The sequence below is a fragment of the Chelonia mydas genome, chromosome 11 (genome assembly GCF_015237465.2).
Source record: "Chelonia mydas isolate rCheMyd1 chromosome 11, rCheMyd1.pri.v2, whole genome shotgun sequence".
Lineage (NCBI taxonomy): Eukaryota > Metazoa > Chordata > Testudines > Cheloniidae > Chelonia > Chelonia mydas.
The window spans coordinates 474784-489154 of NC_051251.2; the positions used below are offsets into that span (position 1 = coordinate 474784).

The following is a 14371-nucleotide window of genomic DNA, read 5'->3' on the forward strand; positions in this document are numbered from 1 at the left end:
TGGCACGTGCAGGGGTCTCAGTCGCGAGCGTCTATCTGCACGGCCAGCGCCGCTCGCTGGGCCCTCCTGGCTGGGCTCTGCCTGGGCACGGTGGCATTGAGACGTATCTGACACTGACGCAAACGTCTGCTAGCCATGAATATTATCTCTGGGTGATGGAAACAGCGAGACGTCTGGAATGCAAGGACTGCAAGGACAACGGAGGGCAGGGGGACGCAGCCCCGGGCAGGGGGAGGTCACGGTGCCCTGGGTGCAGGGCACAAGGATGGTGCAGCCTGGGGTATGGAGCCCAGTCTGGGGGGTGGTTGGGGGGGAGTGAAGGTACCACCAGGGAGCTGCAAAGACAGCATCAAGCTGCCCACCACGTCCTGTGCCAAGGACTGCTGAGCGACAGCCCAGACACTGTGCCTGTTTTTAGTGCTTCTGCTTGTAACAAGTCTGCCGGGTGTGCCCGCCTGTCACTAGCGCCTGGCTCTGCAGTCCGCCTGACACCGCCGCCGGGTGTGCCCGCCTGTCACCAGCGCCTGGCTCTGCAGCCCGCCTGACACTATTGCTCTTAGCACCCCTGGTTACACAGCGGGGCCAGCTGTACCAATGACCCTGCTGCTGCGGGGGCCACCGGCGGGGCCGGGTGGCGCCTGACTGGTGTGCTGTTGTGTCTTTGCAGCGAGGGGAACTGGCCTGGTTCTGCTCAGCAGCTGTCACTGCTGGGGTTCCTGGACAAAGAGGGTTTGTTTCTTGGGTTTCCACTGGAGTTTGGCCAGGGGCGGGCAAGCAGAGCGGTTGCCCTGGGCACCGGCTGACAAGGCCATCACGTTGCTCGACTGGGCCCGTTTGCCTTTCTAAAATATGATTTAATTTTTGTTACCGTTTTTTTAATGGCTCATCCAGTTTGTGGGGTCGGGGGGACGACAACACACACTGGAAATGTTTTCTAGCTAGATCAGAGCTAGCTCAGGTGGTGCCATCAGACCTCCCGACTGCAGTGCAGACATACCCTGATGGGGTTGCCAACTTTCTACTTGCACAAACCCAAACACCTTTTGCCCCGCCCCCGCTCTGAGGCCCTGGCCCTTCTTCGAGGTCCTGCCCCTCTCACTCCGTCCCCCCTCCCTCTGTTGCTTGCTCTCCCCACCCTCACTCACTCACTCATTTTCATCAGGCTGGGGCAGGGGGTTGGGTGTGGGGGGGGATGAGGGCTCTGGCTTGGGATGCAGGCTCTGGGGTGGGGCCAGGGATGAGGGGTTTGGGGTGCAGCAGGGGGCTCTGGGCTGGAGGGTGGAGCCGAGGGTTTCGGAGTACAGGAGGGGGCTCCAGGCTGAGGCAGGGGGTTGGGGTGTGGGAGGGGTACAGGCTCTGGGCTGGGGGTGTGAGTTCGAGGGTGGGGCCAGAAATGAGGGGTTCAGAGTGCAGGAGGCGGCTCCAGACTGGGGCAGGGGGTTGGGGTGCAGGGGTGGTGAGGGCTCTGGCTGGGGGTGCGGGCGGTGGTGTGGGGCCAGGGATGAGGGATTTAGGGTGCAGGAGGGGGCTCCGTGCTGGGATTGAGGGGTTCAGAGGGCAGGAGAGGGATCAGGGCTGGGGCAGGAGGTTGGGGCACAGGAGGGGTCGGGGTGCTCTGGGCGGTGCTTACCTCAGGCAGCTCCCAGAAGCAGCAGCGTGTCCCTTCTTCAGGTCCTACGCAGAGGCACGGCCACACAGCCCTGTGCGCTGCCCCGTCTGCAGACGCCACCCCTGCAGCTCCCATTGGCCAATGGGAGCTGCGGAGTGGCGCTTGGGGCGGGGTAGCGTGTGGAGCCCCCTGGCTGCCCCTATGCCTAGGAGCCAGAGAGGAGACATACTACTGCTTCTGGGAGCCGCGCGAAGCCACGGCAGGCAGGGAGCCTGCCTTAGCCCACTGCGCTGCTGACCAGACTTTTAACGGCTGACCGGAGCCGCTAGCATCCCTTTTCACCGGGCGTTCCGGTTGAACACCGGAGACCTGGCAACCCTAACCCTGTACCCTTTACAGTAAGCAATGACAGAGCCTGCCCCTGCCCCACCATCTCCTACTCACCCATGTGTCGCGGTGAAGGCCTTCCCTATCAGCCTCGGGGGCAGGGCCCTGCCTGGCTTCCTATGATAATTAATAGGTTCTCTGGCCAGGGGCTTGTTTTCCTGCTCCCAGGTGTAACCCTGGCTGGAGCGTGGCAGGAGCGGCCATCGCATCAGTGCAGCTGACAAATTATGGCCCTAGCCAGTGGCTGGATCAGAAGCCAGGCACATCCAGTAGCCATCGGGCGCAGTTTGTTACCGCTGGCACAACGTACCAGGGGCCGGGGGGACGTCTCCATCACTGGCCAGGATGGGACCAGGATTGGCAGGTTTCCCGGGAGCTGAGCTATAGGGCAAACGGGAATGAATTCAGGGACGGTCTGTGGCCTCTGCAGTGCCAGGGGCCAGCCCAGCCGAGCGCATCATCCCGTTTGGCTTGGGAGGCTGGGACTGTCCGAGAGGCTCCAGGGAGCCAGGTCTGGTGCTGAGGAGCCGACGGGGCCGGCATGGAAACAGCTGCGGCGGTGGCGCCAGCCCTTGGCCCAAGGAAATTCCAGCAGGAGCCTGTGTGTGCAGCTGGGACGTGGCCAGGCGGGCACCTGATCGGGGTTGTTGTAGCCGAACCCCTTCGGCACCAGTTCGGCTGCTGCCTCAGTGAGAGCCAGGCATGGCCAGGCCCAGCCTCCCTGACAGCAGGTTGGGCCGGGCTGGGCTTGCTGAGCTGGGGAGGAGGCCAAGAAACTAGGGCGGGCCTGGGGCTGCGGTGCTGTGCCAGACTGGGCTGAGCTGGTTCTGGGGCGGCGTGGTGCTGAGCCAGGCTGGGCTGAACTGGCTCTGGGGGGGCGCAGTGCTGTGCCAGGCCGCGTGTAGGGACTGGGGGTGCGGTGTTGTGCCAGGCCGTGTGTAGGGACTGGGGGTGCGGTGCTGTGCCAGACTGGGCTGAGCTGGTTCTGGGGGGACGCGGTGCTGAGCCAGGCTGGGCTGAACTGGCTCTGGGGGGGCGCAGTGCTGTGCCAGGCCGCGTGTAGGGACTGGGGGTGCAGTGCTGTGCCAGGCCGGGCTGGGACTGAGGGTGTGGTGATGTGCCAGGCTGAGCTGAGCTGGCTCTGGGGCGGCGCAGGGCTGAGCCGGGGCTGAGCCAGGCCGGGCTGGGACTGGGGGCTTGGTGCTGAGTCAAGCCGGGCAGGGACTGGGGACATGGGGCTGTGCCAGGCTGGGCTGAGCTGGCTCTGGGGGGGCGCAGGGCTGAGCCAAGCCGGGCCGGGACTGGGGGTGCAGTGCTGTGCCAGGCCGGGCCAGGACTGTGGGCATGGTGCTGTGCCAGGCCGGGTGCTGGGACTAGGGGCGCGGTGCTGTGGCAGTCCAGGCCAAGCTGGGTCCGGGGGCGCGGTGCTGAGTCAGGCCAGGCCGTGACTGGGGGCGTGGGGCTGTGCCAGCCTGGGCCAAGCTGGGTTTCGGGGGTGCGGTGCTGTGCCAGGCCGGGCTGGGTCTGGGGGGGCGCGGTGCTGTGGCAGGCCGGGCTGAGCTGGGTCTGGGGGGCACGGGGCTGTGGCAGGCCGGGATGGGAGACTGGAGGCACGGTGCTGTTCCCGCGGCTTCACTTGATATTGGAAAGGCCTCTGCTTCCTTCCTGCACATTCTGCCTTCAGCTGCTGCAGCCTGGTGTCTCTCATGCCCCATGTTCCTGCCCCCCACATCCCTGTGCCCCATCCCACCCCTGCTGCACTCTAGTGTCTCCTACGCTGCACGTCCCTGTCCCCGACATCCCTGCACCCCTTCCCACCCCTTCCTGCAGCTGGCATCTCCTGCACCCCAATCTCTGTGCCCCATGTCCCTGTGCCCCATCCCACCACCGCTGCAACCTGGCATCTCCCGCGCTCCTGCCCCCCCACATCTCTGTGCCCCCTCTCATCCCCTGCTGCAGCCTGGCCTCTCCCGACCCCCATGTCCCCGCACCCCATCCCACCCCCTGCTGCAGCCTGGCCTCTCCCATACCCATGTCCCTGTGCCCCACGTCCCTGCACCCCATCCCACCCCCTGCTGCAGCCTGGCATCTCCCACACCCCAGTCTCTATGCCCCATGTCCCTGTGCCCCATCCCACCACCGCTGCAACCTGGCATCTCCCGCGCCCCTGCCCCCCACATCTCTGTGCCGCCTCCCATCCCCTGCTGCAGCCTGGCCTCTCCCACCCCCCACGTCCCTGCTCCCCACGTCTCTGCACCCCATCCCACCCCCGCTGCAGCCTGGCCTCTCTCACATCCCACATCCCTGCACTCCATCCCACCCCCGCTGCATTCCATTGTCCCCTGCCTCCCCATCTCCCACTTTCATGCAGGATTCAGCCCCCAGCTATAGGCTAGCATCCCCTGCACCCCATTCTGTTGGATCATGTTAAAGAAGTTCTGTATTAAAATCACAAATGAGTTTGATTCCCCATAGTTTAAATTCCAGGGTATTACTAATTAAGAGGTCTCTTGGTTTTTGGTACCGTTTCTCTCCCTCTATGTGTGAAACTTGCAAGCTGCTAATTGTGTTAGTACATTCTAAGACAGAGTCTGTTCTCAAAGCAATTCTTTGTAACAACAACTACTCACACAGAGAGAGACTCAAAGCAATACTCTGTAACAACAGGTTTCATAGTAAATTTGTTAGTCTCTAAGGTGTCACAAGTACTCCTTTTCTTTCTGTAACAACAGAAACAGCACCCAGAGACTCCCCGCCCTTTTGTTGTATTCATCTTGCTTTGTTAACTCCAAGGAGAGACTGCTGAATTGGAATTAATTTGCAAACTGGATACAATTAACTTAGGCTTGAATAGAGACTGGGAGTGGATGTGTCATTACACAAAGTAAAACTATTTCCCCATGTTTATTTCCCCCACCCCCCACTGCTCCTTGGACGTTCCTGTTAACTGCTGGAAATGGCCCACCTTGATTATCACTACAAAAGGTTTTCTCCCCCCCCCCTCCTGCCCCCCCCCCGGCTCTCCTGCTGGTAATAGCTTATCTTAAGTGATCACTCTCCTTACAGTGTGCATGATAACACCCATTTTTTCATGTTCTCTGTGTATGTAAATCTCCTCACTGTATTTCCCACTGAATGCATCCGATGAAGTGAGCTGTAGCTCACGGAAGCTTATGCTCAGATAAATTGGTTAGTCTCTAAGGTGCCACAAGTCCTCCTTTTCTTTTTGCAAATACAGACTAACACGGCTGCTACTCTGAAACCTTTGTTAACAATAATGATTAAAATAGAGATAGAGGATGTATGCGGATGGATGCTTGGTGTGGATAATAACTGAATGATCAGGGAGGTGCCAGCCTAAGAATCCAGTGTCCATCGGCTGAAGAAGGCGTCAAGTGGAAATAACCGGAGGACCCCCGGAGGGCAGACTGGAATCCACCCAACAGCCTCAAGAATGGGAGAACCAAAGGACAAGATAACATCTGGCAGCACGGAGCCGTCAGGAATGTGCCATCTGCTGATGGATTCAGCAACAGCATGATGAAGCCCTTCCCACAGACTGGCATAGGAAGAAATTTCTATAAAAATGGACTCTAGAAAGTGAGAACTTTGGGGTCTGATTCTGCAACCCAATTTCCAGGAGCGTCAGATGAGCATCTGACAAGGCCCTGCTCCCGCCTCATGTCCAGGCCACCTGGCCAGTGGCTTGGCATGAGCAACTCTAAGGCTGGTAACTATGATAACAACCTTGCAGAACCGTGTGTGTGTGTGTGTGTGTGTGTGTATGAATGAATGTGTGAATAAATATGAAATTGAATGGAATGTTATAGCTATAACTAACTGCTTACTAGGAGTCTTTCTGTAGTCACAATAAATGTGGCATTTTGCCTTTTCCCCTTTAATAAGATCCTGCTGGTTTTTATTTTATTGGTATAACAATTCCTGGCTTCCTGGCTGCTTGCTAGCAGGGAGCTGCTGGCCTCTGGTCACTGAGCACCCTGTCTAGTGTGTGCAGCATGGTGTCACTGGAGGCTGTGCTGACACCCAAGGGTCCTGAGCAGGGTCTGTCCTGGGTGGTGCTGAGCTGTGTGCCCCGAGGAGAGCGGCAGGGCAGGGCCTGGCTGGGGCCGAGGGCTGCACTCCTGCTGGGGCGCTATAGATAGCTGGCCCTGCCCAGCCCCGTGTTATCAGCCCTGCGTGTCATCGGAGGGTATTTTTGGGGACAGCAGCTGCAGGCATTTGTAACATTTGGTCCCTACATGTTGACACCCTGGAGCTGTGCAGGCAGAGGTAGTGGGAGCAGGGTGACGGACGTGGGGACAGGGAAGCAGTGGAGCAAGGTGCGTGTGTGCCTGGAGGAGCTGCCAGGGCACAGCTGGGCTGGCTTGCAGGTGTGGGGCGCAGTGACAGGACAACGAGGAGCAAAGTTGGACGGACGGATGGAGCGTGTGTGACCGACGGAGCAGCAGCGTTGCACGGACGGACGGACAGACGGGGAAGAGGCTCTCTGAGTGGGGAGGGCTTGCGGGCTCGTGGGTTGAGCCTACCTGAGGCAAAGGCGGTTCCGGCCCCGCTGGCCTGGTTCTGTGCCTGGCATCGTAAGTATCTCGGCCGCCTGCTCTGCCAGCCGCAAGGAACCCGCGGGGAATTCGCAGGCCTCGTGGGGGATGCCCCTCCCCAGGTTCCCGTGATGGATGTGGGGTGAGGGTCTAGGTCAGGGCACGGGGGCCCATGGGTCTTAGCCTTGCATGAGGGGCTATGTGCAGGGCCGCCCTATGAGTCTGAGAGCAGCAGAGGGGCCCGTTGGAGCTGGGTCCCGGGTTCACCCAGTGCGATCCTGACGCCAGTCACAATTTACTGCCTGGCAGCCATGGGGGAACCTCTGCACCTCCTCCTCCCAGCGGGAGCCCTCCATGCTGCAGCCCAGGAGGGGCTGTGTCTGCCCTCCCCCCACCCAAGCCCCGCCTGCCCCAGTGCCAGCGGGGGGCTGCCTGCTCCTCTCCCCATTGGAGCCCTGCCGGCCCCAGTGCCAGCGGGGGGCTGCCTGCCCCTCTCCCCATTGGAGCCCTGCCTGCCACAGTGCCAGCGGGGGGCTGCCTGCCCCTCTCCCCGTTGGAGCCCTGCCGGCCCCAGTGCCAGCGGGGGGGCTGCCTGCCCCTCTCTCCGTTGGAGCCCTGCCGGCCCCAGTGCCAGCGGGGGGCTGCCTGCCCCTCTCCCCGTTGGAGCCCTGCCGGCCCCAGTGCCAGCGGGGGGCTGCCTGCCCCTCTCCCCGTTGGAGCCCTGCCGGCCCCAGTGCCAGCGGGGGGCTGCCTGTCCCTCTCCCCGTTGGAGCCCTGCCGGCCCCAGTGCCAGCGGGGGGCTGCCTGTCCCTCTCCCCGTTGGAGCCCTGCCGGCCCCAGTGCCAGCGGGGGGCTGCCTGCCCCTCTCCCCGTTGGAGCCCTGCCGGCCCCAGTGCCAGCGGGGGGCTGCCTGCCCCTCTCCCCGTTGGACCCCTGCCTGCCCCAGTGCCAGCGGGGGGCTGCCTGTTCTTCCCACCGGAGGGGTTAATTCTGCTGCCCACTCACAGTGTGACCCCCTCTCTCCCCTGCAGGCCCCTCAGCCGCCCGGTGCCGCTCTGTCCCCGGGGCCCACGGGGGGATCGGGCACCTGGTCTGCCAGTCTGGCTTCAGGGAGTGTCGCCCCAGGCGCCTGCTCGGTGGGCCGGTAAGTGGAGTGGGCCCCTCTGGCAGGGAGATCAGGCTGCCCATGGCCACCTCCCGCCAGCCTGGATTCTGCTGCCCGGAGTGACAGCCCCTTATCAGCCCCTCGGGTGAGCCAGGCCAGATGCTGCAGGAATGCAGCCCCACCCCATATGATCTTGCAGGAATGGAGGGGAAGGAGCCAGTGGTTCCCTGTCCTATTGCATCGCTGCCCCCTTGTCCCCATCACCCCCTCTGCCCCACACCCCCACAGGGAGCTGCCTCAGCCCCCTCCCCCCTCTGCCCCACAAATCCAGCAGGGAGCTGCCTCTGCCCCAAAACTCCCCTCTGCCCCACACACCCACAGGGAGCTGCCTCAGCCCCACACCCAGCAGGGAGCTGCCTTTGCCCGTTACCTGCTCTGCCCCACCCAAGAAGGGAGCTTATCTGCTCCCCTCTGCCCCACAGGCCCAGGAAGGGGGGTCTCTGCCCCTCCTGCCTCTCTGCCCCACAGGCCCAGGAGGGCTTCTCTGTCCCGCTGTCTCCTGTGGGGGAGGGAAGGCCGGGGCCCGGTGGTATTAGTTTCATTTCAGTGCTGGGCTGGTGACGGGGGCTCCAGCCTGGCTTTGCCGGGGACCCAGGGCAGACGAGTCGGGGCAGGTTGGCTCTGGGCTCCCCAAGGGCCGAGACTGCCAGCGAAGGGGGCTGGCTCGTGCCATAGTGCTGGGATGTGGACACCTGTGCCACAGGACCTTGGATGGGCTCCCCCTCCTCCCCCTGCTGCATCCCACCCCTGAATCAAGTCACACGCGGGAAGGAGGCCACCAAACGGGAGACCGAGGAAAAACATTGGTCGCTGCCAACCGGCCGGACTGGGACTGCTGCCCTCGAGGGGACAGGCTCAGGGCACCATTCCCCACCCCCGGAGCCAGCCAGTACCCTGCCCGGGGGCCAGATCAGAGCGGTTGTCCCCGAGAGGGGGTCCTGTGTCCCACTCCCCACTCCTTGAGCCAGCCTGGCATCAGCGGATTTGCCTGCATGTCGGTTTCCGGCTGAGCTGGCTTTCAGCAGTGACGCAGTCTTGGGGCAGCACAGCCCTGTGAGGCCCAGGAGGGTAGAGGCAGGCTCTGGGTGCCAGGTTTAGAACCTGCAGGGCACAGGAGACCTAGGGGGCCTTTGGGAGAGGGGGAGAGACAATGGATGTGCCATTGCACAGGCTCCTGGGGCGTCCCTGCCACCGCCTGGGCCAGGCCTGTCTGAGCCACCGCAGGGCTACTTGGCTTGGTGCCCAAGGCTGGCACTGGCTGATAAAAGCCCCGGCAGCGTGGACCGGTTGTGTTCGCACCATCAGGGGATCCAGGAAGTGAGCGGAGTCTCCCGGGGGTGAGGGCCCAGCGAGACCGAAATAACTGTCTAACAATAGGCTCGAGCTGGCGGCCTGCAGGGAAACCCGATGCACTGGGGCCGGGGTGGAATCCAGGGGGCTGGGGACTAAACATGTCCAGGGCCCACCTGTCTGCGGGCGACCGCCGTCTTTTGGCCGAAGGACTCGGCACAAGATTCTTCTGAACTTCCAGCTCCCAAAGGTCTGGGCAGCTGCTTTGCCTGGCCAGGGGCCTGCACCCCACATGGCCCTGGGCTGAGGGGTCCAGGGGGCTCTGCTTTGAAAGAGGCAGGCCACAGAGCTGCTTCTCCATTGGGCTGACCCTGCCGTGGCCTTGCTGAGGGGAGGCTGGCTCCCTGAGGGCGTGCCATGAGGCCCTCTCTCCATACAGTGGAATTCCTCTGCTTGCCCCATAGCCTTCTCCCGCAGCTGAGTTGGAATCCGAGCGCTCTGTCTGTCTGTCCCTCCAGGTGTCTGGGCCCAGCTGCTGTCTTGGCTGAGCCCCTGGTGTGGGTCCCCGCAGTGCCCCAGCTGAGTCCTGAGATGGATGTGTTTGGCGGGGCCCCCCGGTTCCTTGCCTACCCCCGCACTTTCACAGTGCAGAGTGGTGCCGATGCCATCCTGAAGTGCCAGATCGCGGGCGACCCACGCCCCAGCATCATCTGGGAGAAGGACAAATCCCCGATCACGCTGCTGGGCCGCTTCCAGGTTGAGGCCGAGGGGAACGTGTACAGCCTGTCGATTTCCCAGGTGACCCCAGAGGACAGCGGGCAGTATATCTGCAAGGCCAAGAACACCATCGGGGAGACCTACGCTGCTGCCACACTCAAGGTGGAGGCGGGGGAGCTGCAGCAGGAGGGAGACCCTGAGGATGTGCCCCCCGCCTTTCTGAGCAAGCCCCTGTCCTGGCAGGTCTGCAGGGGGGAGGATGTGGTGTTCACCTGCAGGATCTTGGGGCAGCCTTGCCCTATGCTGCAGTGGGAGAAGGATGGGCGCCAGCTGTCGGATCTCTTTGAGAGCAGCCATTTCTCCGTGGGGAGGGAGCCGGAAGACTGGCATTTCCTGAAGATCTTTAGCGCCCGGCCCCCGGACGGAGGGGTCTATGTGTGCCGGGCCCAGAACCGCTCAGGGGAGGCCCTGGCAGCAGCTGTGCTCCTGGTTGACCCCATGGCTCGTGGGCTGCCAGACGGCCCCTTCCTGGGCTCCCCCAGGAACTGCTGGCCCCTGAGCCATTTCAGTAAGCAGCCGGATCAGCACGGTGACAGGAGACACTGCCATGGGCAGCGCTCCGCGCCCTGGCCGGCCCGGCCCAATGGCGAGGTGCCTCCCAGCGCACCCAAAGCCAAGGCGTTTGCTGTGAGCGAGGGGAAGCACGCCAAGTTCCGGTGCCACGTGACGGGCAAGCCGAAGCCCGAGATCGTGTGGAAGAAGGACGGGAAGGTCGTTGCGCCAGACAGGAGGCACCTGGTCTACGAGGACAGGGAAGGCTACTTCATCCTGAAAGTGCTGTACTGCAAGGCCCGGGACCAGGGGCTGTACATCTGCACCGCCTCCAACACGGCTGGCCAGACCCTCAGTGCGGTGCAGCTCCATGTGAGAGGTAGGGCCCTGTGGGGGGGTGCAGAGATGCAGGGGCCTTGCCCACAGCGGGCGAGCGGGGGTCAGAGCAGGCTGCTGCTGTCCAGTGGTATTAGCCCGGGTGTATGGAGGGGCAAGCCTGACTCGCTCGCGCTGGTTCCCTGATGGGCTGGGGCTACCCAGGGGGGCTGGATCAGGAGGAAGCGAAAACGGGATCCTGATTTGCCAATGGAACAATTTGCAGAGAAGCCAGGGCTCTGGGGCTGTAGGGTGGGCCCTGGTGGTCTGGACTAGGTGGTGGTGGTAGTGGTGGGATCAGGATCGGGACCATGGTCCGCGTGGGGACAGGCTCTGGGAGGCCCCGTCAGTGGGCCAGGCCCACGAGGGGTCTCGCTCCTCCTCCAGGGGAAGCCACACGGCTTCACCGTCTCCTGGGGCTGGCCCCATGGGCCTATCCCCCCACCCCCCCGAGAGCTCCGAGCAGCAAGTCTCACGGAGACAGACCCAGAGGGAGACTTGTACCATCTGGGGGGGCAGCACCAAGCGTCTGCAGGGACATGCAGGCAGTGTCGGCCGACAGCTGGGTTAGTCACCTGGACCCCGCACAGGGAGCCCTTGGGGAGCCCAGAGCCCAGAGGCCCGTCCCTCTGACTGTGTCCCAGGCCAGGTGCGCTGACTGCTGCCTGCAGACCACACTTAACTCTCCCCTTCCCCCCCAGCCCTTTGTTCCGAGCTGGGGGATGCTGGGAGAGGCGGGGAGTCCAGATCTCTCTGGGTCATTGTCACAGAGTCCCCGGGGCGATGCTCTGGATCTGCTCCCCATGAAGCCAGTCAGGACTCTGGGGAAGTCTCCTCTCTGGGAGCAGCCTGTCTGCAGGACACACAGCTCCCCCGGCTTCCCCCTTCCTGGGTCTGACCTCGGAGCATTCAGCCTCCTCTGCCCCTCCCTGCGCTTCCCACAGCGAGTCCGCCCAGGCGGGGTCCTGGGGGGGGCCAGAGGGTCCTGCCCCCCAACTCCGCAGTCAGAGGGGACTCTCAGCCAGCCAGTAACACAGAAGGTTTATTAGCCGACAGGGACATGGTCTAACACAGAGCTTGTAGGTGCAGAGAACAGGACCCCTCAGCTGGGTCCATTTTGGGGGGCCGTGAGCCAGACAACCACGTCTGCCCTTCACTCCATGTCCCAGCCAGCCCCAAACTGAAACTCCCCCAGCGCCCCTCCTCCTCTGGGCTTTGTCCCTTTCCCGGGCCAGGAGGTCACCTGATTCCTTTGTTCTCCAACCCTTTAGCTCTCACCATGCAGGGGGGAAGGACCCAGGCCATCAGTGGCCAGGAAACAGGGTGTCGGCCATTCTCTGTGTCCAGACCCCTGCACACACCTGCCCTCTAGGGCTCTGCAATGATCATACACCCTTACCCCACCCCCTAGATACTTAAGAACTGCCTAGGGGAAACTGAGGCACCCCCACACTATTCAGAACAGTCCTGCTTCATCACAGTCATTGGTTGCTAGGGGTCCATGTCTGGGCAGTTGGATTTGCCACTATTTTCTCAAGAGCTTCAGTTATATGGGACTTAAGGGCCCAGACACCTGGGAGCCCTTCACACCTGTGTTAGCCTGCCCAGAGAGTGAACAGGCCTTTCTATCCCTGAGGTAACTACAGCACATAGGGGAAACTGAGGCACCCCTACGCTCAATGAAAATATTACAGCCAAGTCCCCCTTTATCGCACTGGTGTTTCTGGTTAGGACATTGCAAGGCAGAAGGGTGGGCTTGGGGACGCAGAAGGCTGTTTGGTGGGTTGGGAGGGGGGTCTCCAGTTCCAGCGTAAAAGGGCACGGGAAGGGGAGGCTCTTGCACCAATCACCAGCCCTAGGACATAGGCTGGGACACCACGATGACCTAAGACTGCTCTGGCCAGCCCAGGCCTGCTGGCAGATTCATGGATCAGGGCCTGTCTCTCTGGCTGTCCCGCCTTCACCCCAGCTTGGTGGTGCTGCTGTCTGGGCTCGGAGGCTCAAGCGAGAAAAGACACAGGGGAGCAGGACAGAAGGGTCCTGGTGGCACGGACTCTCAGGACTCGTGCTCTCTCTTGGCTCCATATGGTCCTTGGGAGGAACCCCCTTCAGGGCGACAGCCCTTCTCGGGGGTCCTCTCTCTTTCAGGGGTTAAGCCCCTCCGCCTCCTGGAACCGCACCTCTTTGAGCCTCCAGCACGTCTGTCTCTGCCATGGGCCCCCTCAGGGAGTCCCCTTGCTCTGGACCCCCAGGGCCTCTACCCCCAGAGGGAATAATGCCCCCCGGGAATAATGTCCCCGCACTCCCCACTGCCACCCTGATCTCTAGAAAACAGGACGTTATTGAGTGTCTGAATCCAGCACAGGAAACTCTCCAGGCCTCAGGCCTCGCCTCCCTCAGCACAGCACATCCAAGCCTCCCCTGCACCCAGGGGGGCTCTGGCTGCTCTCTCCCCAGTCCAGCCACCCCCCTCCTTCCAGCCGATCATCCGATATCATCTCCTCCAACAGCTCCTCCCCTGTCCATTGTCTTCAGTCCCAGGTAAACAGGTCACCTGAGCTCCTCTCTTCCACTCCTGGCTGAAACTGGCTGGTCAGGTCACAGGGGTCCTGTTTTCGCAGCCCATTGTCATCCCACTTGCCAGACCGGCTGACTGCAAAGCTGGGGTGGGCCTCCTGGTCACCAGTCACTTTGTCCCCAATCTCCAGGCAGTTATCCATGGTCCAGGCTGCTAGGTGAGGTCACACATGGTCGTCTGCAACAACACTCCCTGCCACCCCCTGGTTATACATGCAGCACACAGGGAAACTGAGGCACAAACAGGGTCCATGCAAAACACTAAGAACATCTCCCACTTCATCACACCTGGCCATGTATCCTTTCTGGCACTGAGCCAGGAGCCAGGTTGGGTGGGAGGGGATTGATGTGTTTGGGGGGGGGGGGGGGGGGGGGGCTGTGAGCTGTTAGTGACAATCTCCCAAGGAAGTGCTGAGTGGGTTTGGCCCTGAGTGCGTGGGGCTGGGAGCCAAGCATCTGTGCTGGAAGTGTTTCCCTCCCTCCCTGCCCAGCATGTGCTGAGCCCCCAAGAAGGCAGCCAGGAACAGGGGGCGACTCACTCCTTGGCGGGCCCCAAGGGAGGGTGCTCGAGGCTGCGAGGGGGAGACTGTGGGTGGTGGATGCTGCACCCAGGGGGAACATGCTGAGCTCCCCTGAAAGTCGGCCCTTGATGAGGCCTGGGGGGAGTTATGCTTGTGAAGGCCAAGGAGGCAAACCTGGGCGGGGGTGTGTGTGTGGGGCCTTCGTGTCTCTGGGGCGTGAGAGCGAGTGATTGGCCGGGGCCCACCCACCAGCCCTGGAGCACCCATGGAGTCGGCACCTATGCCTGCTTGCCAGCGCCAGAGATGAAGGGAGCTCAAGGCACAGGGCTGGCCTTCGGGGGACATTGGCTCCTCCCACGGAATCCCCCTGTCACCGCTTCCCCTTCGTTATGGCTCCCGAATCCCATCAGTCATTAACTGAACTGCTGCAACCTTGCTTTACTGCCCAGCTAACAGTCACGCCTTCCCGTACGCCCAGCGGGTGTGCCCCAGCCAGCCCTGGCTCCCTCCTGGGGGGAGGCTGCATCTGCGCCCACCCCACGTCTGCTCCCACCCCACGTCTTTCAGCTCCTAATGGTGCGGCAACGACACACGCGCTTCACCACAGCCCCAGATGCCA

General features: G+C 62.5%; 1 protein-coding gene across 1 annotated transcript in view; it reads left to right on the plus strand.

Annotated features, from left to right (window-relative positions):
• Window positions 1-6243: 6243 nt before the first annotated feature.
• Window positions 6244-14371, plus strand: part of OBSL1 (obscurin like cytoskeletal adaptor 1) — a 69813-nt gene continuing 61685 nt past the window's right edge. The window contains 3 exon segments of the mRNA XM_043525545.1: window positions 6244-6594; window positions 7587-7699; window positions 9529-10658. Of these exon segments, the coding sequence (XP_043381480.1) occupies window positions 9602-10658 (1057 nt within the window). The 5' untranslated portion in view covers window positions 6244-6594; window positions 7587-7699; window positions 9529-9601.